This window comes from Catharus ustulatus, chromosome 2 (assembly GCF_009819885.2).
Source record: "Catharus ustulatus isolate bCatUst1 chromosome 2, bCatUst1.pri.v2, whole genome shotgun sequence".
Classification (NCBI taxonomy): domain Eukaryota; kingdom Metazoa; phylum Chordata; class Aves; order Passeriformes; family Turdidae; genus Catharus; species Catharus ustulatus.
Window position 1 is genome coordinate 124,137,685 of NC_046222.1, and position 16,848 is coordinate 124,154,532.

At 58.4% G+C, this 16,848-nt stretch overlaps 1 protein-coding gene across 1 annotated transcript; it reads right to left on the bottom strand.

Moving 5' to 3' along the window:
* Positions 1 to 8,242: 8,242 nt before the first annotated feature.
* On the bottom strand, positions 8,243 to 9,948 carry LOC116992365 (oligodendrocyte transcription factor 2). The gene is made up of 2 exons (XM_033051913.2): positions 9,926 to 9,948; positions 8,243 to 9,688 (listed from the first exon to the last, which is right to left on the bottom strand). The coding sequence occupies exon 2, from the start codon at positions 9,652 to 9,654 to the stop codon at positions 8,773 to 8,775; it is 882 nt and encodes a 293-aa protein (XP_032907804.1). The 5' UTR covers positions 9,655 to 9,688; positions 9,926 to 9,948; the 3' UTR covers positions 8,243 to 8,772.
* Positions 9,949 to 16,848: the final 6,900 nt, after the last annotated feature.

A 16,848-nucleotide genomic window follows, 5' to 3' on the forward strand; every position in this document is an offset into this window, starting at 1 on the left:
AATCCCTCAGCTTTGCACAAATCGGGCTTTGCCTTTCCTGACCAGGGGGTGACACCCCTGCGGTCCCAGGTGATGCCAGCTCAGGGACGGTCCCCGGTGATGCCAGCTCAGGGACAGTCCCAGGTGATGCCAGCTCAGGGACGGTCCCAGGTGATGCCAGCTCAGGGACAGTCCCAGGTGATGCCAGCTCAGGGACGGTCCCCGGTGATGCCAGCTCAGGGACAGTCCCAGGTGATGCCAGCGCAGGGACGGTCCCAGGTGATGCCAGCGCAGGGACAGTCCCAGGTGATGCCAGCGCAGGGACGGTCCCCGGTGATGCCAGCTCAGGGACGGTCCCAGGCGATGCCAGCGCAGGGACAGTCCCAGGTGATGCCAGCTCAGGGACGGTCCCAGGTGATGCCAGCGCAGGGACGGTCCCAGGTGATGCCAGCTCAGGGACGGTCCCCGGGCGGCATTTGGGAACCCCTGAGCTGGGAGCCCGAGGCAGCCGCAGCTTTGGGGGGATTTGTTTCATTCCGGGGCCACCTCGGGCAGCGCAGAGCCCCAGGCAGGCGGGAGGGAGCGGGGGAATCGTCCCCAGAGCGGCGGAGGCGGCGGCAGCCGCAGGTGACAACTTTAACGAGAGCGCAGGAGCAGATGAGGAGTTTATGGGCTGTTAATAAACTGTAACCAATCGCTGAATGCCCGCGCCTTGTGTTCAAGCTGTTTGGGGCCACAGGTCCTTGGGAGAGCTTGCACTTGCTCTGCCTTTATTCCGACGTAGCAGGACATGAAAGGCCGTGGCAGACTCTTGATGTTTGTTCCCGTGAATAGACATATGTCCCTCACACTAGCACGGGAATATCTAATTAAGGCACACAATGCTGGCTTATACCCAGGGGCAGTGGCAAACAAGACGCTGTCACACTCTTAAGAACACAAACAAAATGAAAATTGCCTCTTTATACATTATAATGAATATGTTCTCCATGCATTAAAAGTTCATTTACTCCCAGGCTCTGCGAGGCCGGCTGGATTTCAGTTAATATCATCTTTTTTCAGGAGGTTTGGGTAGGATTAGGGACAGGTTTGTTAATGAAGCTGCGGAGGATTTTCCCCTATAGACATGAAAAAGAAACAAAATCGGAATTGTGCGTTGATTGTGTTGTCTCAGGCAAATCCCACTCTTCAGATCCCCACCTCGGGAGCGACTCCTCCCTCCCGCGGGATTTGTGGCTCCCTTTCTCCCACCTCCCCTCTCCTTCAGCAGCTTTTGGCATTTTTGTGGGCCGGAGGCAGAGCCTGGAGCTGGGGGCTCTGTCCTGCTCGTGCACCGGGAATGTGGCATGCCAAGTGCCAGGGTGTGCCCAGGGCTGAGCCCTGACCTGGGGCAGCTCCTCCTGGAGCTGAGGCTTCCCCCTTCCCTTCCCTTCCCTTCCCTTCCCTTCCCTTCCCTTCCCTTCCCTTCCCTTCCCTTCCCTTCCCTTCCCTTCCCTTCCCTTCCCTTCCCTTCCCTTCCCTTCCCTTCCCTTCCCTTCCCTTCCCTTCCCTTCCCTTCCCTTCCCTTCCCTTCCCTTCCCTTCCCTTCCCTTCCCTTCCCTTCCCTTCCCTTCCCTTCCCTTCCCTTCCCTTCCCTCAGCAGTGGGGCTCAGTTCCCTCCTTCCAGGGGTTCTCTCTCAAAGAAAACGCCCCAGCAGTGCAGAAAATGCCCCTGTGAAAGGAGTTTGTGGTGCCCCTGTCCCTGTGGGACACCTCGAGCTGCTCTCCTCAGGCCAAACCTTTCCACTCCCTCAGCAGGAACAAAACAGGAGCCCCCCTCCCAAAACTCTGCTCAGTTCTCACTCAAAAGGATTTTTCTTATGAGTGATTAACGCTGTGGCTGCTTTTGGGAAAAAGAAAAAAAAAAAAACAAAAAAAAAAACCCAAAAAATCCCCACCAAGATCCACCCCAGTAAAAAACCCAAACCCCAAGACCTGTGTTTTTCTGGATTCCCCCCCTCTTTTCAAGCAGACAAAGAGGTGTATAAATGTGTCTTATACATATATGTATATGTCTTTCTGAAAATAGCATTTAACAAATGCCTGCTGCATCTGCAGGATCCTCCAACAATCCTGACACGGTGATCAATCTGCAGCCCGGTGATGTTTGCTGACAGTGATTGATTGATTTCCCCCCGCTAATAGGATCAACATCGGGAATATATTAAAGTAAAAGGCGCGCTCGTGGCTGGCAGGGAGCGCCCCCGGTGCCGGCCCGGCCCGATTGTGTTGGGGACGCGATGATTGATGACGGGCGATGTGTGTGACACCGCTCCCCTGGCGGGACAGCGGCGGGGACAGCGCTGCCCTGGCGGGGACAATGCAGCAGGGTGGCCCGTGCAGATAACCCTGCGGCTGTGCCGAGAGCTGACCTGGCAGTTCAGCCCGAGCGGCCCGAAAGCTGATGGGAAATTAATTCTCAGGAGTTTGTCAAGACATCTCCAACAAGTGAAGATAAATGGCAGAACAAAACTTCTAAAGCCCATCGCGAGAATGGCGCTGAATGGCCGAGGGGAGCGTTTTGCATTTACATCCATCTTTTAGGGAAACGCCGCGGGACGGGGCTGAGCTGCCCGGATCCCAACCCCGCCTGCCCGGCCATCCCAGCCCTTCCCCTCTGCTCCCCATCCCAGCACCATGGGCTGGGAATGGGCACAATCTTCTTTAGCTGTCCCTGAGAGCAGCACGGAGCCCTCGGGAAGGAGGGAGAGCAGCGGGATGGGAGCCTGCTGGGATTTCCAAAGGCTAAGCCAGGCCTGGAGAATCGTGGAATTGCAGAATATCCCAACCCACAAGGATCAGCATCCCAGCCCTGCAAGGACAGCCCCCAAATCCCACCCAGCCTGGAATTCCTGAGAGGTTTTTCAAAAAAGAGAACATTTGCCTTGAAAACGCTTTCCTTCCTTTCCTTCATTGAAGGCCAGCTGATTTCCCGATTTTCAGAGTGAATAAAACATTCCTGGCATCAATTAATGACCCATCTTTGTAATCAATTGAGCTGTGCTGACCAGGACCAGCATCCACGTGCTCGTTTTCTTGTCAGGAAATGGCCCTCGAGTGAAGGATCTGCTGAAGAGCCTCCCAATTCCAGTGAATTTTCCAGCAGAATGCTTTTTCCAAGAGTACCAAGACATTTTTATTTAGTTTTTCTTAATGAGCTGCCTTTTTTTTTTAATTTAGTTTTTCTTAATGAGCTGCCTTTTTTCCTTATCACAACTTCTGATAATAAACGACTTAGTTTGATGGACACTTCATGAAATTCCATGAAAGATCCTCCTCAATTCTGGACACTGAAGAGAATTTCTCTTTATTCTGCTGTGGCCTGGGTATTCACGTTTTGTTTTGCTCAGTGGTGCAAACTCCACATCTCTGCAAGTTTAAAAAGTGGGAAAATGACCACAGGTTTTTTTGGATCTCCTTCACCTGAGAGAGGTTTTGAGGTGTGTCCACTATAAAAACTGACCCATGTACTGCTGCAGTTCCTTGTTCATCCATTATTTAAAGCTGATTTTTTCCTAATGAATGAATTACAATTGCAGCCCAAACTGAGGAAGAACTTCCTTCCATGGAGGGGCAGAGCCCTGGAACAGCTGCCCAGGGAGGGGCTGGGCTCTGCCTCTCTGGGGACATCCCAACCCCCCTGGGCACGTTCCTGTGTCCCTGCTGCAGGTGACCCTGCCTGGGCGGGCCTGGGGGGGCTCAGAGGGCCCTTCCAGCTCCAACCATTCTGTAATTCTGTGATAACTCTGGAAAATCCGGCCCTCAGCTGCAGCTGAGCATTTGGGATAATCTCTGGAGATGGTTGGAACCCCAGAATGGGAGTTCTGAACCTTCTGTGCTGCCAGGCACTGACCCCCAGGAGAACTCTGCATTGGAGCTGAGGCTGTGGAGAAGCTTCCAGAATGGAATGATAGAGCTGGGATTGTGGGTGTGTGGTTTGGATAGAAGTGTGTGATATCACAGGGGGGAAACTCAGAGTTTAAGGGTTGAAAATACAGCAATACATAGAGAGCAAGATGCAGGTTTTAGGGTGGAAGTTTCTCCTTCTTGACCTTCTTCCTCCTGGGTCTGGGTGGGATCTTGTTCAATTGGGTAGAAAAATCTGCACTGTGGGTCACGAGTGTTTGGTCATTGGGTCAAAAGCAAAAACAATTTAGGTGTTAGACCTTAATTGGACAGATTTGGTTTAAGTGACCCTGCAGAGAGATGGAAATGGCCATTTTGCCATTTTTACTCTGTTAGCTTGCAGTGCTGCAGCACTCACTGTAATACAGATAAGAATTAATAAACATCTGAGTCCAAACACGAAATATCATCTCTTGAGCTTTTAATCCCCACTCTGGCAGAAGAGAAAACAGAAGTTAAAATGTGATACTGTCTCACACAGGGATGGAAAAGCCACTGACAGGGACATCAGAGCTGTGCTCCAGGCACTGCCCTGCCACCCCAGGAGCTGCTGGCATCGTCTGGGGCTGTCACAGCAGTGTCCCCTGGGCCACCAGACAGCACACGGGACATCAGCCTTTCCCTCTGGAAGGGTGGAAAGCAGAACAGTGAAACAGGAGCTCAGGGCTGGGCTGGCCCCTGTCACACCCAGCACCCCCACTCTGCCCTGGGGACACTGCAGGGATGTCCAGGGCCCGGGATGGCAGCGTGGGGAGGCTCTCACCAGGTGTGTGTGACCCTGAACCTCACCCTGCCCGGGGCTCCTGCTCTGGGAAGAGGTTTGGAGCTAAAACAGAACCGGGTTTTTCTGTGAAGAGTTAGTTTTAGGAAGGTCTTGAGGGGGCTGTGGATGCTCACTCTGAACACCCAGTCCAGTGACAGGGAAGGGATCCTGCAGCGGTTCTGGTAGTTCCCATCCCATCCCATCCCATCCCATCCCAGTGATCCCAGTGATCCCATCCCACTGCCCTGGCAGGAAGCAGAGCTGGTGCCCTGCAGAAGACAGATGCCTCAGTCAGGGCTTTGCAGGAGGCTTTGGTCACCTTGGCTTAAAATATTCCTGGCAGAGGATGAAGAAATCCCCTGCTGAGGTGAGCTCTGGACAACCTTTCCCTTCCTCTTGGGTTTCCTGGATGCCTCCTGGTTCCTGCCTGAAATGTGTTGATTGAATCCTGGAATCTTTGGGCTGGGAAGGACCTTAAATCCCACCCATCCCATTCCTGCCATGGCAGGGACACCTCCCACTGTCCCAGGCTGCTCCAGCCCCAGTGTCCAACCTGGAACTGAACATTCCAGGGATCCAGGGGCAGCCACAGCTGCTCTGGGCACCCTGTGCCAGCCCTGCCCACCCTGCCAGGGAACAATTCCTGCCCAAGATCCCACCCAGCCCTGCCCACCCTGCCAGGGAACAGTCCCTGCCCAAAATCCAACCTGAATTTCCCCAGTCTCAGTCTGACCCCCTGCCCTGCCCCTCCCTCCCTTCCTGGGGCTCGGTGGGGACGAGGAGAGAAATGAAGGAGAGGGAAAGGGGAAGTGGGGAAAGAGGGGAAGAGAAGGGGAAAGCGAGGAGGAGGAAGGAAAGGAGCGAGGGGGTGAGGAGATGTGCGGGCAGGGGCTTCCTCCTCCTGTCGGGACAGGTCACGATAGACCCGAGAGCGCCTAAAAATCGCAGGAGGAGGGTGGAGGGAGGGGTCCCTGGGGCTCCCGGGCAGGAGCCCCGCGGAGCAGATGGGCCATCCCCCTCCCCCCCGAAACCTTACCCGGCTGCGGGTTCCCTAGGGCCGGGGAACATATGGGGAGCTCTGGGGGGCCGAGCTCACTCTCAGGTAGCCCGTGAGGAGGGGGCCGGGGGGCACGGGCGGTGCCCGGCACGGCTCGGTACCAGCCCCGGTGCCAGCCCCGGTGCCAGCCCCGGTACCCGGGGGGGATGCGCGGCCTCGGCCCCACGGACAGAGATGATTTGGGGTGGGGATGGGGGATGCTGCCCTCGCTTGTGCCCGTAACGCCCCCACAGAGGAGCCGTGTCCCCCTGTCCCCCCGGGGCCACCTGTTAGCGACAGGGCCAGGCCCCTGCGGGGGGAGCTGGGCAGGCAGACGAGCAGGATTTACCAGCTTCTGGCCGCTGCCGACTTTTGCATCTGTCAGGGTGCTAATTATTGCCTTTAATAGAGACAAAGAGCAGCTCCTAATGATGCTCCCTCTAATTCTCACCTGCTCCTGCCCTTCCTCCGCAGCAGCGCTCCCTCGCCGGAGCTGCGCTAATTGGGAAAGCTGCTCTGCTTCTCGGGGCCGGGGGGTACCGGGGGATGCCAGGGGGTGCCAGGGGTACCGGGGGGTGCCGGGCACCGCTAACCGGGCTCCAGGAGCCAGCCTGGCCCGGGGGGCTCCATCCCTGGGCAGCTCCCGTCCTGCTCCTGCAGCGCTCGGCTCGGCAGCCGGGGGGCTCGGCGGGGATGAGGAGAGGATGAGGAGGGGATGAGGAAGGGATGAGGAAGGGCTGAACAGGGTTTTTCCCCCTCTCCGGCCCTGCGCGGCCCTTGGCGAGCAGCAGAGCCTGGCAGAAGGTTCCCGGCGTGGGCAGTCCCAAGGCGCTGGCACACACCTGCCCGTCCGTGTTTTGGGCTTTCTCCGCGGCGGGGGGTGACAGAGGAGGGAGGTTGTGCCACAAGGATCGCCCTGAGCCACACCTGAGGCGAGCCCAGAGCCCCCCGGGCCAGGGGATGGCACCTGGGCCACCAGCGCCGCTCCTCACTGTCCCCTTGTTTGTCCCAGCCCCGCGGGCTGTGCTGGCTGTGCTGCTGGCAGGGGGACACTCCGCGGGGCTGGGGACATTTCCAGGGTCACTGGGGGGTGTCAGACACCCCTCCCCAGCCCCCCCCCGCCTCTCCTGGAGGAAGGAGCCGGCCCGGCCCGGCAGGAGCTGCTCGCAGCCCGCGGGGACCCGGCCCAGCCCAGCCCAGCCCGACCCCCGGGACCGCCCCGGCTCAGGAAAAAACCCAAAGCAAACAAGAAATCCCCGGGGCGCGGCCCCTTCTCACTCCCCCTCGCTGTCTGTGCCCTCCGAGCCCTCCCCGAGCCGTGAGAACTGGTGAGGAATTGTGGATTTGTGCGAGTGCGGGGATTATTTGGAATAAATTGGTGGCTGCAGGGAGAGGGGAAGGCGAGGGCTGGTCCCGGAGCCCCCGAGCTCCTTTTCCTCGGGAGCAGCGCAGCCCTGTCCCCGAGCTGAGCAGGAAATATTTCCTGCCCAATACAGAACTGCCCGAATCTCCCCGGGCCACAGACACCAGCGACTTCGGGAGGGGGAAAAAAATTACGCGGTTGTGCCCAAATAATTTTCTTTTCCGTGGATTTCCGTTTGCTGGGGTTTTGGTTGAAGGTGAAATGCGCAGAAGCCATCGCAGTGAGAACTCCCCAGCGGAACGGTTCCTCTCCCCGAATTGATATTTCATTAATATTTCATTAATATTTCGCTTTTGCCAAGCGCTGGATTCGACAGACAGAAATGTTCGCGTTACCGACGCGGTACCGAGGTTTTTCCTCGCCGCCCCGATTCTAAATGGGAAAAAAATGAGGAAAGAAAGAAGGAAAAAAAAAAACACAACCAAAAACCCAAACCTCAAACGGTTTCGATTCGCCGGCGAAGCAAACTGACAAAAAACTTCGCGAAAGTCAAGGATGCACCTAAAATACTCCCGTCCCTTCCCCATCTGTCTCCGCCTCCCCGGGACAGCGAGGAAGAGGAAAACGGCATTTATTTAAAATATTTTTTTTAATTTTTTTATTTTATTTATTTAAAATCTCAACAATGGATCACTTTTTTTTTTTTTTTTGCAACCAAACAAGTAATAAATATTATTTAGCAACTTTTTTTTTCCTTTTTCTGTTTTTCTTTTTTTGTTTTTTTGGGTTTTTTTCATTTTTTACAAAAATAAACAGATGATAAAATCTCTGCAAGGGGCAGCGATAAGAAAAGTTGTTATTTCAGAAACAAGCCCAAGTTCTCAGTATTGCAACACGGACAGGGTGAAAGTTCCTACACAAGAAAGAGCATTAAAGAGTTCAAACTTTGTTAAAGGTGGCAGGAACGAGGAAAAAAAAAAAACAAAACAGAACAAAAAACAAACAAACAAAAAAACCCAACGAAACCAAACGTGTTATAACACTTAAAAATAAAACAACCCAACAAACCCCAAGAACCCCAACCAAGGAAATCAAGGCAAACCGACCCCTTTTTCACTCATGAGGCTGACACAGAACAAGTGCACGGACGGGAAGCTCAGGCAGAGCGGACTCGCGTCCTTATCGGTCTATTTACAGATCCCGAAGCGGAGAGAAAAGCGAGAGATCCCTCGGGGGGAGCGGGGAATGAGCCCCCATCCCCGGCTGCGCTCCCCATCCCCGGGGTGACACCCAGGAACGGCTCCAAGGGCTCCGCGTGTCCAGACGAGAGCGGCTCGGGAGGGATCGGGGGATAACGGAGCCGCACGGGAGGGATCGGGTGATAACGGAGAGCACGGGAGGGATCGGGTGATAACGGAGCCGCAGCCCCTCTGCAGTTCTGGTTCCTCCGTTAGCGGCGAGCCCCGGCAGCGCCGCCCTCCCCTCCTCCAGAGTCCTCGGCAGCGTCGGAAAATTCAAAATACAGGAGATGCGCGGGGCTGTGCTCGTAGCCGGAGGAGCAGGGCAGAGCCCGGGCCGGGCTCCATCCCCTCCGGCAGCCCCGGGAGCGGAGCGGGGCGGTCCCGCTGCCGCCGGGGGGGAGCGTTTGTAGGTCCTGGAGGTGCCGGGGCCGCCCCGCCGAGGGGCTCATTTGGTGTCGGTGGCTAATCTGGGCAGGCTGGCGGTGCCCATGCCCGAGACGTGGTGGTGCGGCGGGGCCGACACCTGGCACATGCTGCAGGGGCACGGCATCCCCCCCCAGTGCTGGAAGCCGCTGCCCAGCGGGGCGGCCGCGGCGGCGGCGGCCGAGGGCGACTTGAGGAGCCCGTGCGGGGGCCGGATGGAGCTGACGGCAGAGAGGCCGGAGCCGGGCAGGGAGGCGCTGGAGACGGCGGCGGGGGGCAGGATGGGGTGGTGCACGGGGTGCGAGGCCGGGTGGCCCGGGTGGCCGGGCAGCGGCGCCGAGTGCGCGCCCATGCCGCCGGGACAGGCGGCGGGGTGGAAGCCGGCGTGGTGGCCGCCGTAGATCTCGCTGACCAGGCGCTTCATCTCCTCCAGGGAGTTGGTGAGCATGAGGATGTAGTTGCGCGCCAGGAGGAGCGTGGCGATCTTGGAGAGCTTGCGCACCGACGGGCCGTGCGCGTAGGGCATCACCTCCCGCAGCCCGTCCATGGCGATGTTCAGGTCGTGCATCCGCTTGCGCTCCCGGCTGTTGATCTTCAGCCGCAGCTGCTGCAGCTCCGGCTCCGTCATCTGCTTCTTGTCCTTCTTGGAGGAGGAAGAGGAGGACGACGAGGAGGACGACGAGGAGGACTTGAAGCCCAGCTTGTCCACCACCACCACCCCCGCAGCGCTCATGGCGCTGCGCAGCTCGGCGCTCAGCTCGGGCGGCGAGTCGCTCTGCGTGGAGCTGGACACGGTGCCGCCCGTGAAGCCCCCGCCGCTGCCTTTATTCCTGGCCGTGAGGAAGAGGTCATCGGGCTCCGGGGAGGACGGGCGGCTGGAGACCAGGCTGGCGTCCGAGTCCATGGCCCGGCGGGCGGGGCGGCGCGCACCGAGCAGCCTGCGGGAGGGGAGAGAGCCCGCGGGCAGCCCCGCGTCAGCGCCCGCCGCAGCTCGCCGGGGCACCGCGCCCCTCGCCCGCCCCGCCGGGCCCCGCTGGGACCGGCCCCGCTGCCCGCCCTCCCCTGCCCGGGGGCGGCTCCCGTCCCGTCCCGTCCCGTGCCGTGCTGTCCCGTGCCGTCCCTCCCTCCCTCCCTCGCTCCGGGCCGGGCTCCGCGCGGGCGCGGGGGGCACTCACCGTGCGCGGGGCGGCCGTGGCGAGCGGCGCGCCGGGACGGGCGAGCACGGCAGCAGCGCGCACCTTGCGGCGGAGCCGCGGCCGCTTTATAGCCGCGCCGGGGAGGAACGATGTCACCGGGAGGGAGGGAGGGGGGCTGCGCCAATCCGCGGCGGCGGCGGGGGGACGGCTGATGTCACCGGGGCCGCTCCGGCTCGATGGGGCGGGCGGGCGGGCGGGGGGGCGCCGGCCGGAGCGGCGGGGGGGAGGGACTTTTGTCAAATCCAGAATAAAATGCAACAATGACAGCGCCGGGAACAGCTGTTGGGGGGGCGGGACGGGACGGGGACGGGACCAAACAGCCCCCGGCACGTCGGTGTTCCCCGGTGCCCGGCCCGGCCCCGCCGCTGGCAGCGCTGCCCCCGCCCGGTGCCCCCTCCTGCCCCGAGCCCGGGCGTTATTCCCCCGTCAAGCGGTGCAAAGAGAGGCAGAGAAAAGCGGGATTTCGGCCTCTCCGCTCCCCACGAAGGAATTGCCCCGAGCATCCCCCGGCTCCGGCCCCGCAGCGACCCGGAGAAGTTCCCGCAGCGGCCGCCTAAATCTGTCCCAAAAAAAAAACCCTTCAGCGAGAACGGGGCAGGAGAGGGGAGAGAAAGAAAGAGTAAAAGACGTTAAGAAGAAAACAAAAAATGACCTTCGGAAATGCCTGCCGCCTTCCTCCCTCCTTCCCGGCTCCCGGCGAGTCCCCTGGCCCCGGCAGCTCCGCGCAACAGGCTCGGAGCTCCCTCGCACTGGGGTAAATCCCCCCGGCCGCCGCCTCCCCGCCGCCCCCCCGGCCCCTTCGCCTTTGTTGTATTATTTTTACACCCGTGTGTTTCCCAGCTGGCCCGGCAAGCCTCAACCATCCGTTAAATATGTATTTAAAACGTTAAGAAGTGAAGCGTGGAAATGTGTTTCCCAACGGTTGCGGGGCTGATCCGTAACAGGTCAATTAGGAAAATCTGTCCCCGCGACAGCCGGGCCCGCCGCCCGGCGTGTGTCCCCGGCCACCGGGGGCGCGGGGGGGACACCCCGGGCCTGGGGGAGCTGTGCTGAGCCCGGAGGTGCGGGGCTCACGGGGAGGGGCAGCCCCGTCTGCGCCGAGTTTGTTTTATTGCGGCAGCAGGAGCCGGGCGCTGCCTTCGCCTGGCGGCTCCGAGCGGTGCTGGAGAACACGGAAAACAGCGAGCACAACGAATGGAGCCTTCCCCGGCCCCCGGCAGGGCCTGGCTTGCGGAGGGGGAACGGGAGGCCCGGCGGGGAGGGAGCGGTGGTCCCCAGGGCAGAGATGCTGGCGTGACAAGGAGGAGAACGCGGCATCGCTCTCCTGTCCCCCGGGGCTCGGGAATTCCCCCTCCTAAAGGCTGAGACCTTTCCTCCTCCCCAGGTCGTGCCCGTCCGGTGATGGGGGGTCCCGAACCCCGTACCGGGAGCGGCTGAGCCCCCGCAGCCTCCCCCGAGCCCCCGCTGGGCCTGGGGAGAGCAGGAACAGCCCGGGGGATGCAGGGTGGGGATGGGAGAGAGGGGAAAACTGCCCGGGGAAAGGTGGGGATGGGAGAGAGGGGAAAAACTGCCCGGGGAAAGGTGGGGATGGACAGAGAGGGGAAAACTGCCCGGGGAACAGTGGGGAAAGGTGGGGAAAAACCTCCGGGCTTGGCCTGGACAGAGAGGATAAACAGAGGGGATGGACAGAGCGGGTGGACAGAGAGATGGACAGAGGGATGGACAGAGGGGTTGAACAGTAAGTGGGGGTGCTGAGGGGCAACTTTTTCTCCTTTTCCTTTCTCTTTTCTCCTTTTCCCTTCCCCTCCTTTTTGTTTGTTTATTTGTTTTCCCTTTTTCCTTTTCTTCTCTTTTTTTTTTTTTTTTTTTTTTTTTTTTTTTTTTTTTTTTTTTTTTTTTTTTCCCTCTCTCCCCTCCAGAGAGGAAACCCCTCTCTGAGTTTCTCTGGCAGCAGAAATCTCGGGATCTGAGTCTCTAAGGGTGCAGTGTCCTTGGTGACCACTGTCCATCCGTCCGGACACGAGCTCTGCCCCGGGGCCGCGGGGTTTGTGCGGGATCGGGATCGGGGTCGGGATCGGGATCGGGATCGGGATCGGGGTCAGGGTCGGGATCGGGATTGGGATTAGGGTCGGGATTGGGATTAGGGTCGGGATCGGGGTCAGGATTGGGATCGGGATCGGGGTCAGGATTGGGGTCGGGATTGGGATTTGGATTAGGGTCCGGATCGGGGTCGGGATTGGGATTAGGGTCGGGATCGGGGTCAGGATTGGGATCGGGATCGGGGTCAGGATTGGGGTCGGGATTGGGATTTGGATTAGGGTCCGGATCGGGGTCGGGATTGGGATTAGGGTCGGGCTCGGGGTCGGGACCGCCGGTGCTGCTCTGCCGTCCTGTCAGAGAGGTGTGGGGAAGGAGGGGACGATCTCTGCCGTGAGATGACAAATTGAACGTGGCACCTCCCCCTCCCTGGACTCGGGAATCGCAGCCGCCTCTGCTGGCGCATCCCGGGAAGCGGCCCCGGAGGGCTCCCAGAGGAGCCCTTCACCCGAACTTGATTTTGACACTAAAATGTGGAGCAGAGCCCATTTGCCGAGCTATGAATATGTATTATTTTTTTTAATAGCGTCTGTAGACAACTAAAGCATGAATGAAGGCAATCAGGGAACATGATGAAGTGATAACTTAATAAAAACCAGACCATTGCTTTCATGCTGGCAATCACTCGGAATGCCATTAGGTTATTGTCGGAGGGTTTGTTGCGCCTGCTCCCCCCGAGGAATCCCCTCTGGATCCCCGCTGGAGCTCGGGAGGAGCCCGAGGCACCCCAGGGACCCAGGGCCGGGTGTGGAGCAGCTCCCGCAGCCCAAGCGGCTCCAGCGCTGCCTGGGGAGTCGGAGCTGTCTGCCTCCCGTCTGTGCTCCGGAGCCTCTGAAACCTCCCAGCTCACCCTGGGATCTTCAGGGATCCCCTGGGCTCACCCCAAACCCCTCCGGAGCACCGGGCTCGGCACCTGCAGCGAGCAGGAGCTCAGGGAGCTGTGGCGGATCAGAGGTGGGAGGGACAGGCACGGAGAGGAAAACTCCAGCGCTCAGGTTTGGCCCTTTTGCCTCGTTTCTGCCTTTTTTTCCTCTGCATTAATTTCCTCCTGGTTGTATCTCCGTCAGGTACAGATGGATTTTGTTGTTTGGACTTCCAGGTGAAGCTCAGCCCGTGGGTTTTCTGCAGCTCCACCTGCCCAATTAACACATTTGATAGCTGAAGGAAACTCGAGTTCACCGAGCGGGGCAGTCGCTGCCGTTCCCTCGGGGTTCTCCTCTTTTCCAGCGCTGGTTTGTTTTTGTTAACACTTGCTCCGTGGAAGTGCTGGAGACACGCGGGCTCTGCCAAACTCTCAGCATGTCTTCCCATTCAATCAGAGACTGGAAAAGCTTCTCATCTTCACAGGAGTCACCCAGAGGGAAGCCTCAGAAATTCCAGAGCTGATGTGTGTGATATCTGCAGGATTAAAAACATGCAGGAAATTGGCCATCTCCCGCTCTCATTCGGCAGGAATAAACCCTCTTTATTGATAAACTTTTGACACTCAAGAGCCCGCTGCCAGCGAGAACACAACAATTAACTCGCTATTTAAAGCTCAGGCCGGATTCCGGGTCCTGTGTGTGTCAGGCTCAGCCGAAGCTCCCAGGCACGGCCGATCGCTGGGAGCGGCCTCACACCCCTGGGATGGACGGGAATGATTTGGGATTGCTCAGCCCGGACAGGAGAAACTCTGGAGTCGATGCCTTGGGGTTTAGCTTTTATATTTTTCAGAATCTCTGCTGCTTGGAGTGTAACTCTGAAACTTCATGTGAGGTGTCAGTGAGTTCTCTTCATAGGGGAGTGACAAAACAATTCCTTCCCAGCTGGAGAACCAAGGACAGCTGGTACCCAAAAATCATAAACACAGTGAGGGAAAGGGGCAAAGCAGGGGCTGGGACTCCATAGCCTGGGGCTGTGCTTGGATAACTGACCCCAGTGTGTGGATGAACCAAAACTGATAAAAGTGTAAAACTCATGACTGGGATCCATCCTGGATTTGATTTGGGTGCAGCCCCAGCCAGGCTCTTGCACTGCCCAAGGTGAATCCTTTCAATAAATCCCATTTTATTCCTTTTGCTGTCTGCTCTCTGTTCCAGCTCAGCCTTTCCAGGCATCCCATTGTGGCCTTTCAGACCCTGAAGGAGCTGCAGGAAACACGGAGAGACAATTCCCAAGGGATGCAGGGACAGCACACAGGGAATGGCTCCCAGTGCAGAGGGCAGGGCTGGGTGGGATCTGGGACAGGAATTGTTCCCTGGCAGGGTGGGCAGGGCTGGCACAGGGTCCCCTCTGCCATTCCCTGTGTGCTGTCCCTCCCTCCCTTGTCCCCAGTCCCTCTCAGCTCTCCTGGATCCCTTCAGGCCCTGGCAGGGCTCTGAGCTCTCCCTGGAGCTTCTCCTGCCCAGGTGTCACCCCCAGGTGTCCCAGCCTGGCTCCAGAGGAGCTCCAGCCCTGGAGCACCCTCAGCATCCTCTGCCCCCATTCCTGTTTTTCTTCCCATAAAATGCAGCACAAGTTTTCAGTTCTCATTCAAGTTTCCTGATCTGCATTTTCAGAACCCTTTGTCACTCTTTGTCACTTGTCTGTGTCACTCTTACACTTCTCTTTTCCACTCCCATGGCTTGAGTTTGGCTGGGAGCTCCTTTAAAATGAGCCAGCCCTGGAAAAGTTTTAGCCCTGAGAGAGCCCAGAACCACGGATGTGTTTTGCTCTGCAGGCACTCACTGGAAATCAGTTTTCCTTCAGGTTATCCCTTTGTGCTCATAAGGAAAACTCCTTAAAATTCCCAGAGCTGCAGGTGAGTGCACCTGCCTGACCCAGCCCCAGGGATTTTGTTGTTGTGGAAATGATTCCTCACCCAGAGGTGTTGGTGCCCTCAGAGTGGGTTTGATGTGGGGGCACCAATGGTTGTGGGGACAGTCCCTGGCTGAGGGCTTTTCAGTGCCAGGGCTGAGGGAGCTCCTTGGAAGGGAGAAGTTGGAATTGCAGAATGTCCTGAGCTGGAATGAACCCCCAGGGATTCCCCAGTCCCAGCCCCCAAAATCCCATCCTGGGCATCCCTGGCAGCTCCTGGAGCTCTGTGCCCATTCCCTGGGGAGCCTGGGCAGTGCCCAGCACCTCTGGGGAAGGGCCCTGCCCTGAGATGGCAGCTGAGGCTGCCCTGGGCCAGCTGCAGGCGCTCCCTGGGTGCTGTCCCTGTGCCAGAGCAGAGATGGGAGCTGTCCCTGCGCTGCCCCTCGGGAGGAGCTCTGACCTCAGGCTGCTCCAGGCTGGGCTGGCCCAGGGACCTCGTGGGGCCCCTGCAGACCCTTCCCCATCCCCTGGCCCTCTCTGGGCTCTGCTGACACCCAGAGCTGTCCCCAGCACTGAGGCCCAGCCCAGAGCAGGGTGGGACAATCCCTCCCTCGAGGCTGTCACTAGATTTATCTCTTAACATGAAAAAAACCCTCCACAGAAGGCTGGAATGTAAAATCTCCATCAGAAATTTCGTGAGATTTCTGCTCGGTGCGCCGAGAGTTTTGGGGGGCCGGAGCTTCCCCGGGCCCGGCATTCACGGGGGAGCAGCTGAAGGAGGCGTTGGGAGGGAACAAATCCCAGGCAGGACACCAGGGCTCGTCCCCGTGATGTCAAAGGTTGCGGCAGTGTCCCCCCCGCCCTCGGGGTGCCTTTGTTCGGCACGGTGGCCCCAGCAGATGGCCCAAAACCCGCACCCCGGCCAGCAAAGAGGGACCACATGTGACGAACCATGGATGTCTCATTAGCACACGGGGCGGGGGGGCCGGGGGGGAGCAAGGATGAGAAAAAAAAGATAAAAAGAATACACAAAGACATTTACATATTTACATTGTTTCTCCCTCATTTCCAATTCTCCTTTCGCTGGAGTGGCAGTGGGCTCGCTTTTCTCCTTCTGTTTGTGTGTTTACTTGTGCTAAATAGATTATGATAATCAGGCACATAAATGCATGCAACTGTTATTATGGCATTTTAATCACAGAGGTTTTCACTGGAAGCCTTCATTAGAATTCTCATAATCTCACTTGTTAGTGTAACAAACAGTAATAAATGCCAAGGAACTGGGATTAAGTCAGAGACATTCAGACATTAAAGGAGGAATATGGAAATGTTGTCAAATCTCCGCATTATTTATTGAAATGTCACATAAACAGTTCAGGTCTTTCAATATCTCTCTCATTAGAAGGAGAGGGCGTGCGGCCACCTGAAGACAGCAATTATATTTTTAGGGAGTGCTGGAACCATATGGCTCTCCTCGACTCTTCCCAACTTTCCTGGGCTGGTTTTAAACCATCGGTTCCCATTTGTCAGCTCCACCCCGGGGCTGATTTAGGGCTGGGGGAGGTGGCTCGGGGGTGGCTGGATGGGACACGGGAGGATGCCCAGAGCGGCCGTGGCTGCCCTGGCAGTGCCCAGGGCCAGCCTGGGACAGGGGAGGTGTCCCTGCCTGGCAGGGGTGGCTCTGGGTGGGCTCTGAGCTCCCTCCAATCCAAACTCAGCCGGGATTCCTCCATTCCCTGAAGCCCCTCTGGTTTCCATGCGGCTCTCCCGGACCTTTGCAGGGCGGTGCCCGCTGGAACCCCCGGCTTCAGCTGAGCCGAAATTGTCCCGAAGCTCCTTCCAACCCCTGAGCCAAAACTGTCCCCAAGCTCCTTCCAGCCCCTGGGCAGGAGGGGATCCTGCAGGGTGTGGGATCTGCTCCCGTGCCCGGCGGGAGGAGGAGGAGCGGGATGGAGCTCCGGGGGCTTCGGCACCGCCTTTAGAGGCTGTAACCGCATCCCGGGCAGCGCTGCGGAAATGCGGGAACGCTG

Excerpts from the sequence above, each read along its gene's own strand:
- LOC116992365 (XM_033051913.2), bottom strand. The coding sequence starts at position 9,654 with ATGGACTCGGACGCCAGCCTGGTCTCCAGCCGCCCGTCCTCCCCGGAG.